General features: G+C 39.2%; 1 protein-coding gene across 10 annotated transcripts in view; it reads right to left on the bottom strand.

The window, feature by feature from the left end:
- Positions 1-12,255, bottom strand: part of LOC139449904 (FHF complex subunit HOOK-interacting protein 1B-like) — a 53,590-nt gene that overhangs the window by 13,955 nt on the left and 27,380 nt on the right. For 6 of the 10 annotated variants that reach the window (XM_071231496.1, XM_071231499.1, XM_071231495.1 and 3 more), the window contains exons 2-6: positions 10,347-11,161; positions 9,786-9,944; positions 6,753-6,839; positions 5,654-5,701; positions 1,635-1,658 (exon numbers count right to left, since the gene is read on the bottom strand). In XM_071231496.1, coding sequence (XP_071087597.1) covers positions 1,635-1,658; positions 5,654-5,701; positions 6,753-6,839; positions 9,786-9,944; positions 10,347-11,093 — 1,065 coding nt within the window. In that variant the 5' untranslated portion in view covers positions 11,094-11,161. The remainder of the gene's footprint in view (positions 1-1,634; positions 1,659-5,653; positions 5,702-6,752; positions 6,840-9,785; positions 9,945-10,346; positions 11,162-12,255) is intronic. The other 4 variants (XM_071231504.1, XM_071231500.1, XM_071231501.1 and 1 more) reach the window with 3 other exon arrangements.

The following is a 12,255-nucleotide window of genomic DNA, read 5'->3' as shown; positions in this document are numbered from 1 at the left end:
TCATAACTAAAAACAATTATTCTATTATGAATAAAATGAGTGCAATATTATATAGCTGTGATCCCAGTATTATAAAGGATGCAAAGAGTGAGTAGTTATCACTGAGTCAGCAATTTTGCATCTTAGATTCAGCACTTGAAGTATTCAAGCCTTGAGCAGTCACACCAGTGGTTGATAATTTGAGCACTGATCCAAGCATGATGACACACAATCTACCAGGCCACCTCTGTCGGTGTCACTTGGTGGTCACCAACTCAAGATCTCCCCTTAACAGATATTGTGATAACCCGATTCCACTTTTAATTGGCCCTAAAAAGTCAGTGATTGAGTTTGTTAGTTTGGATAAACAATGCTTTTAAAAGTATTTCTGCTTTATCATGTCGTGTCAGCTTGATTTGGGAGGAAATCCCGAAAAGTTGCAGGTCTTAGACGTTTATCACTTTGGTGAAACAAGCCAGGAGAGGTTTGGTGTTAACAAAAATAAACATATTTAAACAGGGTGAATCCAAGATTCAAACCAACAATAGTATGTTTTAGCATGCCAAAGGGACACTACTCTTCACAGTGAACTGCATGCAGAACTGACACCTTTTTTAACTGGAAAAATATGGCTATTTAACACATAAAGGGTAGGTCCCTCAGAAGAATAAAGCCGATGGATAAACATGGTATCTGTTGGTGTAAATTATGGATAAATATGCAAATAACAAAAAGTCAGGTTACTGAGGTTGGTACTATTTATAGTGATTACAAACAAACATGGCGTCATCCTTGTCCATCAGTGATCGAGTCAGTATTGACCTTCGGAGGTCTGGAAAAATTACTGGTAAAATTGTTATCATTGACAAAATATTAGTCTAACAGACTGTATATCAGTGTCTAACAGAGGCGTAGCTGAGTCCTTTTACAAGTATAGACAACATTGGTAAAGCGATTTAGCAAGGGCACTAATGACCCTAACAAACATGACATATCATTGACAACAGTACCCTCCCTTTGATACAGGGCAATACACCAATGATCACAGGTATAGTGTCTCCAGTTCGAGGATCACAATCAAGCCAAATCTAAGAATCAAATCCTTAAGAAAATGCAGTTTCACAACTTAAGACAGGAGTCCAAAGCCCCAATGTACCGTAGCAAAATACTGTTCGGCCATGTCAGTTTAACTATAATATTCATATGATGACACTGATATCTACTCAAATTGATGCCAAGAGCCAAACTCTGGCTGGTAGACATAAAAGTTTGTATCCTGATATTGCTAAGAGGAGTAACTCTGCTTAGTGAGATGAGCACCTTGTACCACCCTTGACTCCCTTGAACCAACTTGGACTTGACCAGCATCATGTGCACAAAAAAAGCATGCTACTTACACTTGGCACCAGTCCAGAAATATACCATATAAGGTGTCAAAGGTTACATGTCTGTCTTAAAACTAGGTTACACTTTCATGCACTGTCAAGTAAGATATTATATGTGAATTAAGTTCACCATAGGGTAGAAAATCATTCTTTCTGCAGAGATATATATTGTCATGCGCTAAAGAATTATTTCAGCATTCAATTTATTAATTAGTTTAGACATGCTTACACTTGTATATTAGGGTTCTATCAGAAAAGTGCATAACTTACATCAAGATCCATCATACAACCACTCTAAATCAAAACATACAAACAAGTGGTAACATTACAGTTATCAAGAACACTAGACAAGGTTGATATACTACTCAACATTTGCTAAGGATCACACCTTTGACAAAAGAGGCCTATTTTGGTCCTAACCAAATGTTGAGTAGTACAGTTTATCACCAAGAATAGTTTAACATGTAACATATACAGAGCTCATGCTGTCTCACAAACTGAGTTATCAGTGACCCCTCTGCTGACAGAATGGAAGTGATTTGCCAACATGTTCAAATCAGAAACAAATGTATTATCTATTTTATTTAGCTCTGACAGCTAGAGAAGTGTGTCGGATGTATGTTCTGATGTGGGAGAGTAGAGGTGCTGCCTGAAGGTGTTTGAGTTAACACAGGGATCCTGTCTACACTCAGTCTGTGACAAACATCAACTGTTAATGTTCAAACACTTCTTTTGTCATACTTGTTACTTTATTTTTCCTTAAAGGGAGTAATTTTAAGTCTATGGCCAGAAGAAACTTCGGGCATTATACCTGGCTTATTTAGACAACTGCTAGATTGACATACATTGGTTTTTTTTGCTTGTTTTGTTTGTTGTTTAACACCACACTCAGCAATATTCCAGCTACATGACGGCGGTCTATAAATAATCGAGTATGGGCCAGACAATCCAGTGACTGACATCATGAGCATCCATCCAAGCAATTGGGATACGATGACATCAACCAAGTGATTGTAAAATTGACATAAACAGATAACCAGCGATAGAAATTGGCACCAGTCCTATAGCCCTTGCCAAACTGCCCAATAGTTAAGGTGTCATAAGGACTAATAGAAATTTGCCATTTTTAAGGACTAGAACTGTTAGTTTCTAATGCTGGAAAACCAACATGGTGTTCTAATGACTTGAATCTAACTTGCCAGGACGGCCAATCTTCCTGAGCATAGTTCCCTATAAGTTTAGAAAGGCAAAGAGGTATGCTTGTATCTGAACATGAATAATTAACTAAAACTTCAGGCTAGTTCTTAACGACCTTGACTGTTTGCCCTGAATGCCAGATCATGTCAGCTGTTCCCAGGTTGGGGCTGTATCCAGGGATAATACTGCAGACATTCGGACATTTTCAGGATTTCATCAACTTTTACAGCATCCATCTATTTCTTTACCAAATTTGAACAATATCTGTAGGACATTTGGATAACTGTCAATGTCCTAGGAAATGAACCGATGTGAAACCCTGGCATCTTGCTGATTCCATTACGTCACATGAAATCATCCTCCTTTATCAAGGCTATTATTTCCACTGTCAAATCACTGATCATTGGTAATCCTGTCGCCATAATAACGGCGAATGGAACCACATAATATTTTATGACATATTCCAAGAATTGGTACACCTTCAGTATCATAACATGTTGAGGTTACAAAAGTGTTTCAAAATTGATAATCCATCTGCATGATATGCTGTGAATCTATCATATCACACGTGATTAGTGTTGGATACGAATGTGTTATACACCAGTAATAGCTTGTGGAAATGGTAGCCTTGACAACATGGTGATGTGAGGCTGTGTGCTGGAGGTGAATACAGTGATACAACACACAACATGCTGCTACTCAGTGCAACCACACTACAACAAAACATACACATGTCTATCAGGGAGCTGATGTGTTCAATAGTTAGTCATAAACATTCCACTGTGTACAGAATAACACTGTAACACTAGATCAAAAATATTCCTTCACCAGGACTAAATGTTAACATTGATTACACTGATCTACTAAATCAAAAAGAAAATTATTCTGTGGGCATGGTGGGTATGAAATGAAGGTATGCCAAAATAACACAGGATTTGGTTTATATTTGTTTGTTTTTTAACACCACACTCAGCAATATTCCAGCTATATGATGGAGGCGTAAATAATCACAATCCAGTGATTGACATCATGAGCATTGATCTATGCAGTTGGGATACGATGACAATCATCAACGAGCCTGACCACCCGATCCTGTTAGTTGCCTCTTTCAACTAGACCAATTCTAAGACGAGCATGGGTTGCTGAAGACCAATTCTACCCCAGATCTTCACAGGATATATAACCATGATAACACATCATCTTTTCGCATACCATTTCCATTTCATAACATCCAGTAATATAAAAAAAATTGATCTCTCAGAAAGGAAAAAGACAGTAATCTAAATACAAAATAATTTTCAAGAAAATATCTGATATATATAGAGGATTACTATTTTTCTACCTGTTGTGGTACTGAAAACTAAAAGTGATGAATGTTGCCAAGCTCAAACTTCATTCTTTAACTCAGTTATCTGTTCTGTACAATCTGTTCACTGCAAAAAGGGCTGAAACATTGCTGAAGCAGCAAAAGCAACAACCATTCATGCACTACTGGACAGCTGGCTACTTGAGAACAGGTCACACGTTATAATTGTTTCTGCTAACCAAAAATTTCAAAAGCTAAAATAGTTTCACACAAATAACAAAATTATGGAATGCAAATAACAAACTTTGACCTAAATACATACCCACATTCAACTCTGAACACAACAAACATGAAGGGACCCGAAATATCAGTATGTACTTCGTGGAGTTTATTTTCCTCATAATCATTTGGAGATGAACATTTGGGAGATGATCATGCTTTCAATGTAGATCAAGATTACCGAAAGACTTGGGGCAAACTGAATTTGGAACCGAATTTACAAATCTATCAATGAAGACAACTCCCCACATCTGATTCTGTTATATCCACAGATGACTGAATATCAAACTATCACAAAAACATTGTATTAGGCCTATATATATATATAGGGCTGGGACGAGTTCAAATTTACTACCTGGCTACCCGACCCCCTATTACCCGATCCTACACGGGTACCTGCAGTAGGTTTCAAGAGTTGGGTACAAAATGTCTGCTTGGGAATTGTTTTACCGGAGCCCTGGCAAAAAGGATTTAGATGAAATGATCTGGTTATGCATACACTGAAGATGACAGAAGCTTTATCCTTATTCAAACATATAAAAATCAGAAGAAATGCATGCAGTGCTCAAAATAGCTGCCAAGTCCCTAAGCCAAATGCCAGTGACTTTTAAATTTGGGTAGTGACATTTCCGTAAAGCTGGCCCGACTGTCTAGTCAGTACATATTGATTTCTACAAATCATCAAGTCAGTTAGGTGCCATTAAAGGTCAAAATCTGTTGTCAATTTTTTTTTCATTTCATAGTTCATAGGAAGAGTTAGTTTGGGGCTACAAATATATTATCAGGGCTTGCATTACATTATTTGTTTACAAGCCCTCCTTGCCAGTGAACATTGGAAACTAATTTGCACACTGAATGCAACCATAGTTAGAAAGAAAAGCAAACATAAGTGTGTTGTAGTTTTACTATGAAGTTATAGTGAATTTTTGCCATTAAACAATGTATCACTGACTAACCACATAGTCCTATGGGTACCCGGTCCTACTCAGTACCCACCTACCCGAGTACCCAAGTTACCCCTCCCAGACCTGATATACACATTATCCTATAAAACATTCATGCCTCATGTGAATCAAATCTATCAACGGTCAATGCATGCAGATGCTTTGAACAGAAAAAAATTAAACATACAAAAAATAAAAAGTCTCCCACCTTATATCTTCTCAAAACATGGATGAAAATCTAATAATTCATTTACTATGGAGTTAATTGACAAAAATCTAATCCCTTTGTATAGTATCATTGGTAGTGGATGCATAGAATATGGGTTCAAACTTGTCAGTCTTCAAAACCGTGTGTGAAAGTACCACACCAGTGCCCACAGTATGATGAAATGAAACCAAGTGAAGCTGTACTACCATCCAACCTTCAGCACATGGAGATGAGATGCAGTTAGAGATGACGACACAAAGCAAAGATAACAAAAGACACAGACTAGTCATCAAACCTCATGTACAACCAAACTGTCACAATGCGAAGCCGTTGTTTGTTAGTGAATATTACTGACCGCAAACATTCCTGTATCTAGGAGTGGTAATGGAAGGCCAGGGATATCCTGATTTGGTGAGGAAATGACAAATGAAAATCATTTAAGTTCTAATTTTGCAAAATAAAAAAAATAAAAAATTTATCAGTTGAAAATGTAAACAACAGGCAGATGTTGCACATTGGAAATTTAATCTTATTTATCCTTCTTTGGGCTTTCTGACATTTTGACAGAAGCAAAGACAATATCACATTATTACTTTGAAGAAATATAAAAACAAAGACATATCGTAAATAATAGATATATTGAATACAAATATCTATTTGTTGATTGAAAACACTGAGAAAATCAAGCATAAAAGTTGCAGCCATGTTAAGAGTTAACTGCAATTGACACCACAATCAGTTATCTTAGTTATCTAAGTAAAAAGAATTATTCATAAACATCTATTACAGTAAAACAAACAAAAGCATTAGTAATAAGTCATGTATCTTATTGTGTAGAACTATATCTAAACACTGACTGTATACATTCCTTCATCTTGAAATAGCATATGCATCACTGAGGTCTGTTTGGGCTGTAACTAAACACAAGGTTAAACATGTGTATCAATGTCATGACTGGGATATAATACATTATCATTCCTCCATGTCAGAACAATAATCTGATTGGTCCATGTGATATTGATAAAGTACTATGTATCTTGCCTTGGAGGGAAGTAAATTTCTCAGCGGGAGAATAAATCCCTTATACCCAGCAACAAACAAGACAGGCTTTTGTATATCAGGGATCAGCGTATCAGGGAACAGGTATCCCATGTGAAAGGTTACAGCCCAAACAGTTCCTGCTATGTTTAATCTGGGAATGTGCATCTTCGCATTAGACTTGACAGGTGTGCTGCAAAGTATTGGTCAATACTTGAAATGTTTTTTTCATTTAACCTTGACAAAAATAAAGCAAAATGTTTCTAACATTACCAATAATCTTGTTTCAGCAAGGGGCCAAATAAGAAACCTACAAAGTTCACATTAAAGAAGATGTTTACTCAGCAACAGGTGTCAGTAGAAGCATCTGTTATAATGGAACGGAGCTGCCTCATCTCACAGACATGTCTACCCACCTGATGGAGAGCTGGACCCAGCACTGGTACCAGGAAGCCATCATAGATGTACTTGATCAACTGGTTCTTCACTAATGGATGGGCAATCTGAAACATAGTGAGTCAATTGTTGATTGATGTCTTCTCCACTAGCTTACCGCAGTTATCACTGATCAAGAGCTGAATATCATCAAGCTCCCATGTCACTGATTAGTTACCAACATGAACAGTGATCATGGATCAAACCCAAATGTTATTTCAAATATTCAAGATTATCTAAGTCTATACCCAGGGGTCACTTTAGGAATTTTCTGACATGGGCCCTTTATGTGAAAATTTCAAATACTCCAGAGGTACACCCATACAGCACAATGTTAAAATGCCCCATTGTATTTGTAAATGTGGGCCTTTTTTCAAATTTAGGGACTAAAAGCACAAGGCGCCACCCTAGAAATATCCCTGTACACCACATACAGTGTAATACAACCAATAAGCATGCTAACTGTTCAAAGCAGCAATAAACCAAACCCCCCAAAATCTAAAAAATAATTTAAAAAGAAGAGTGATAAGAGATTTTCATTTGACATTCTTAAATCATGACTATAACAGGATCTTTATAAATATCAAATATCAGCCATCAAGTATGTAAAAGGCGACTATGCTTGTCGTAAAAGGCGACTAACGGGATCGGGTGGTCAGGCTCGCTGACTTGGTTGATGCATGTCATCGATCCCAATTGCGTGGATCAATGCTCATGATGTCAATCACTGGATTGTCTGGTCCAGACTCGATTATTTTACAGACCGCCGTCATATAGCTGAAATATTGCTGAGTGGGGCGTTAAACAACAAACAAACAAAACGGACACTTTCAATGTTTACAAACAAATATGGTGTCACTCTTGTCTTTGGGTGAGCAGTTCCGAATTTGGGAATATGGAATCTGGAAAAGGTACTGGGACTATTGCTTTCATTAGCAAAAATCAGTGTCTCACTGTAATGTGCCTGGGGCATTTTCAGTTTTCGCAAATTTGGAGGTATAAATTGCGAGACAATTTAGAGAGGACACTAGCCTAGAGGGATCAGTTTCCAGATCTGTGCTTGTAAAACACACCTGCATTATAACCTCTATATATTAAAAACTGGTGATCATCAATGATTGACAAATTTGAACGAACTAATTGTATACCATTGTATACCAATGTTGAAATCCCATCTGATCCCCTCGAATAGCTGACTTTTTATTTATTAAAGTTCAAGTGTCAGCAAACACTTAGAACCAGTCAGGGAACAAACAGAGAATCCCAATGTCATCTGATATCAAATACATCAACACAAGTCAATAAAAGTTTAAAACTCTAAAGCTTGTTTTTACGAGTGTTGATATGTTTGATATCAAAAGACATGAGGAGGAGATTCTATTTATCATTCTTCTAACTTTTTCTGGTTAAGATAGTAACAGTAATAACGACCGGTAGTGCCTTGAGTGTGAAAACTAGAGCTAACCTGCTAATGTGGCAGAGAGAAAAGTCATGTCATTTGATCGTGACTGTCATGGTAACTGATGATGTCACAATGGTCTGCAAAGCACAGTGATGTAATTCATTGTAGCAATAGCTCCTAGGTTGATATATACCGTATTCGACTGAATAAGCGCCCCACTTTAATAGGCGCCCATGGCGATATTTGCTAATATATTGGCTAGTGAACAATCCCAATTAGCACCCCTTCCAATTGATCAATGTACACAAGACTTATTCATTTGCGTATAATACACACTCTTGTTTTATATATATGCACTCTTAATTATGGGGAATTTAATTCTGGAAAAATGTATCTGTCGTATATAAACATTTCAGGCTGTCAGCATAAACCACAAAATCTATCTTTCAACTGTTTTTTTTTCCACCAAAATAATATTCTAATAAGAGCCTCCTATTCCTCAATTTGAGAGCGCCCTGGGCGCTTATTACGTCGAATATGGTATCTCTAGTGGAAGACAGTTTAAAGAACGGTTTTATACAATGCACTCTTAATATTTACACTGACTGTTTTTATCATTATCTGCAGTGTCTGGCACATATGCCACACAGTGCAAGATCATAGGGCACACAGATACCAGACAAGTCCATGAATCTATGTATTGTCAATTTGCATTCATAGATCCCTAGGGAGAATACAAACAATGCTTCCAAAAAAAAGCCAGTCTCGACTGGCTATTCTAAATTGACAATAACAGCATTAATAATTTAGAATAGTTCATATTACCAGAATTGAATATATTTCAGTTGACACCTACTGACTTATCAGTAGAGGTCAGAGCATAAGAGATTAGGTTCTACAGCAATTTGTTGTTGAACAACCCACTCAGTGCAATTCCAAGTACATGACAGTATTCTGTTTCAGAATCCTCACAGTTCCCAAGTGAGTTGAGAGCATGTTCAGACAGTATTGCAGGAAAAGAGATTAGGTTAATACAGCACCAAAGCATTACAAGTCACTTACACACTAGCATGTTCAGACAGTAAGAGTCTGGGTTCAGACAGTAAGAGTCAAGGTTCAGATAGTAAGAGTCTAGGTTCAGACAGTAAGAGTCAAGGTTCAGACAGTAAGAGTCAAGGTTCAGACAGTAAGAGTCTAGGTTCAGACAGTAAGAGTCAAGGTTCAGACAGTAAGAGTCTAGGTTCAGACAGTAAGAGTCTAGGCTCAGACAGTAAGAGTCAAGGTTCAGACTGTAAGAGTCTAGGTTCAGACAGTAAGAGTCAAGGTTCAGATAGTAAGAGTCTAGGTTCAGACAGTAAGAGTCTAGGCATCTGCCTGGATGACAGCACTACCAATCTCTGGCACATTAAGAAAGTAGGAGTCTAGGTATCTACCTGGATCTACTTACAAAAGTGATCTTAGCCCTAAGATGAACGTAACTCCTATACTTTAACATAGACTTACAATAGTTGTAGTGCTTAGATTGCTTTTTCGGAATGGGACCCTGGATGACAGTATTACAAATCTCTGGCATGTTCAGACAGTTCTGCAGGATAAGAGTCTAGGGATGTACCTGGATGACAGCATTACAGAACTCCAGGGAGTTGAGGAACATCTGTAGATCAGGCATCCTGGCAATGTCTTCATCAGTCACCATGTACCAGTCCTCACTCGGTGGCGATATCTTGCGTGGCAGTGACGAGTACAGTCCAGACAGGCCAGTGGCCAACACCTTCAACAGCAGGCACAGAATATACAGGAGACTGGGACATACGAAGCTGACACACATACCTTCCAGAAAACAATCCTGAGATAACAATAGCAAACAACAGACCGAAATACATTTCACATTTTCTTCTATATAAAGATTCGGGAATTATTACGGTTATATCTTTTCTAAATATATCAGTAAATTATTCATCTTATTTCAAAGGATAAAATGCCACCGAAAATCTGAACGGCAGTTGCTTGAACCGGATGTTGATTTTGTTACACAATTTTGAATGAACTATGTATCATAATGCATAGACTCATTAGTTGAGCCGAAAAATGATTCCGTTATTCCAGCCTAGTTCTGCAAAGGTGGAAACTGGACTTATTAAACATTGACCTGATGCAGGATGAACATACTCACAGGACAGAAATCTGAGTCTGCGGTGTACTGGCCTATGTGGGGATACTTGGCTGACAAGGCCATCAGCAGGAGGAGAGCATCACGAGCATTCTGGCCGATCGGCCCCTCTCTGTGGATGTAGGGGATGAGCAGGGAGAAGATGAGGAATCGGGCTGGACCATGGTCGGCGTTGGTGTTGAAGAAGCTCTCAAGGATGACTGTCTGCTGCGAGATGCAGACGCAGATCTGGTGCAGCACGAGGACAGTGCGGTACTCAATCTCCTCCGACTGGACGGTCTGGTCGGTGCAGGAGGAGAGCAGCTTCATCAGTGGTCGGATAACTGGCTTGTGGATCAGCAGGAGCTGTTTGGACTGGTTGATAGCGAGTTCAAACATTCGCAGCTGATCATATTTCAGTTTTCCAAGCCCTTCTCTTGTTGGCATGCTCAAAGCACAGAATTTTTCAAACACTTCTTTTTCAAGAAGAAAATGTAAAATTGGTCCAGGCATTCCATCAATTCCTTCTTCCCCGACGAGCAAAGTGACCATGTGCTCAAAGTTATGTATTACAGTGTCAATGTCATCCACAGTTCCCTTGCTTCCATCCTTCTTGCTCTCGATGACATTCAGAGCCTGTTGCCAGTGATTGCGGAACACCTCCAGACAAGTCTGAGGGTCTGTGTCCCGTCTGTTCTGATTGGATAGATGGTCAGGGGAGCCAGCCACTCGGCCCTCCTGCCGAACACTCCCCCTCTTGAACCAGCTCATTGTCCTCACACAACGTCCTCACACTATGTCGTTACACTATCACATACTGCAATCAGCCTGCAATCACCCTGAAACAACGAAATACACATTAAATGATGACAGCCGAAATACAATGTTTCACTTATAGTAATACTTCAATATGATTTACTATTCAATTATTATTTGTATAAAAGATCAACTAAATTCTAGAATTTTATTGCTGCATATACAAGTATTCTCTTGTCTGCTTGATTGGCATTCTAGAACTATTCTCTTGAGTTTGACCTTGAGGATAGAGTGAGTTCTAGCCCGATTCCAACAAAAAATGCTATATTGACCTACATAATGACATGGCCATAAAAAAATAACCTTATCACACTGTAGCCATGTGGCTATCAAACCTGCATCTTGGTGTGAATCTAACGGTTGAACCACTGTACTACCCTAGCGTCTCTTAAGAATACTGCAGTATGGCAATACTAGTCAGTGGAACAAGGCTGAAGCAAGACATAACACATGATGTTGGGAATGCTTACATTGAAAGAAGAATAGTTTTAGCATCCTATCAACGTAGTTGCACCTACTTGCTGTGACATTTATTATCAGCTGAAGACAGAAAAAACAAGCACAATGTTTCGTGTGTAAGGTCCCACACAAATTACAGCACTTTTGAAATGTGTTGCAATGAACATATACTCATCCACCGAACCACATTCCAACACTGTACATGGCAGGAGAACACCCTCCCCTAGCCTGAAAAACACCCTCCCCTAGTCTGGAGAACACCCTCCTCTAGCCTGGAGAACACCCTCCCCTAGCCTTGAGAACACCCTCCCCTAGCCTTGAGAACACACTCTCCCTTAGCCTTCTGGAAGACCCCCCTAGCCTGGATGACCCACCCCTCCCCTAGCCTGAAAGACCCCCTTCCTTCTTTAACCAGGTAGACCCTCCCATTTCCCATCCCCTTGCCTGGTAGACCCCCCTCATCATTAGCCTGGAGGACCTCACTCTCCTCCCACAACCTCTCTCCCCTAGCCTGGAGGACCCCACCCTCCTCCCACGACCTCTCTCCCCTAGCCTGGAGGACCCCACCCTCCTCCCACAACCTCTCTCCCCTAGCCTGGAGGACCCCACCCTCTTCCCACGACCTCTCTCCCCTAGCCTGGAGGACACCACCCTCCTC

This window comes from Haliotis cracherodii, unplaced genomic scaffold (genome assembly GCF_022045235.1).
Source record: "Haliotis cracherodii isolate W230 unplaced genomic scaffold, xgHalCrac1.p SCAF_8, whole genome shotgun sequence".
Classification (NCBI taxonomy): domain Eukaryota; kingdom Metazoa; phylum Mollusca; class Gastropoda; order Lepetellida; family Haliotidae; genus Haliotis; species Haliotis cracherodii.
Note: the sequence above shows the minus strand (reverse complement) of the source record. Positions and strands in the feature narration are given on the sequence as shown.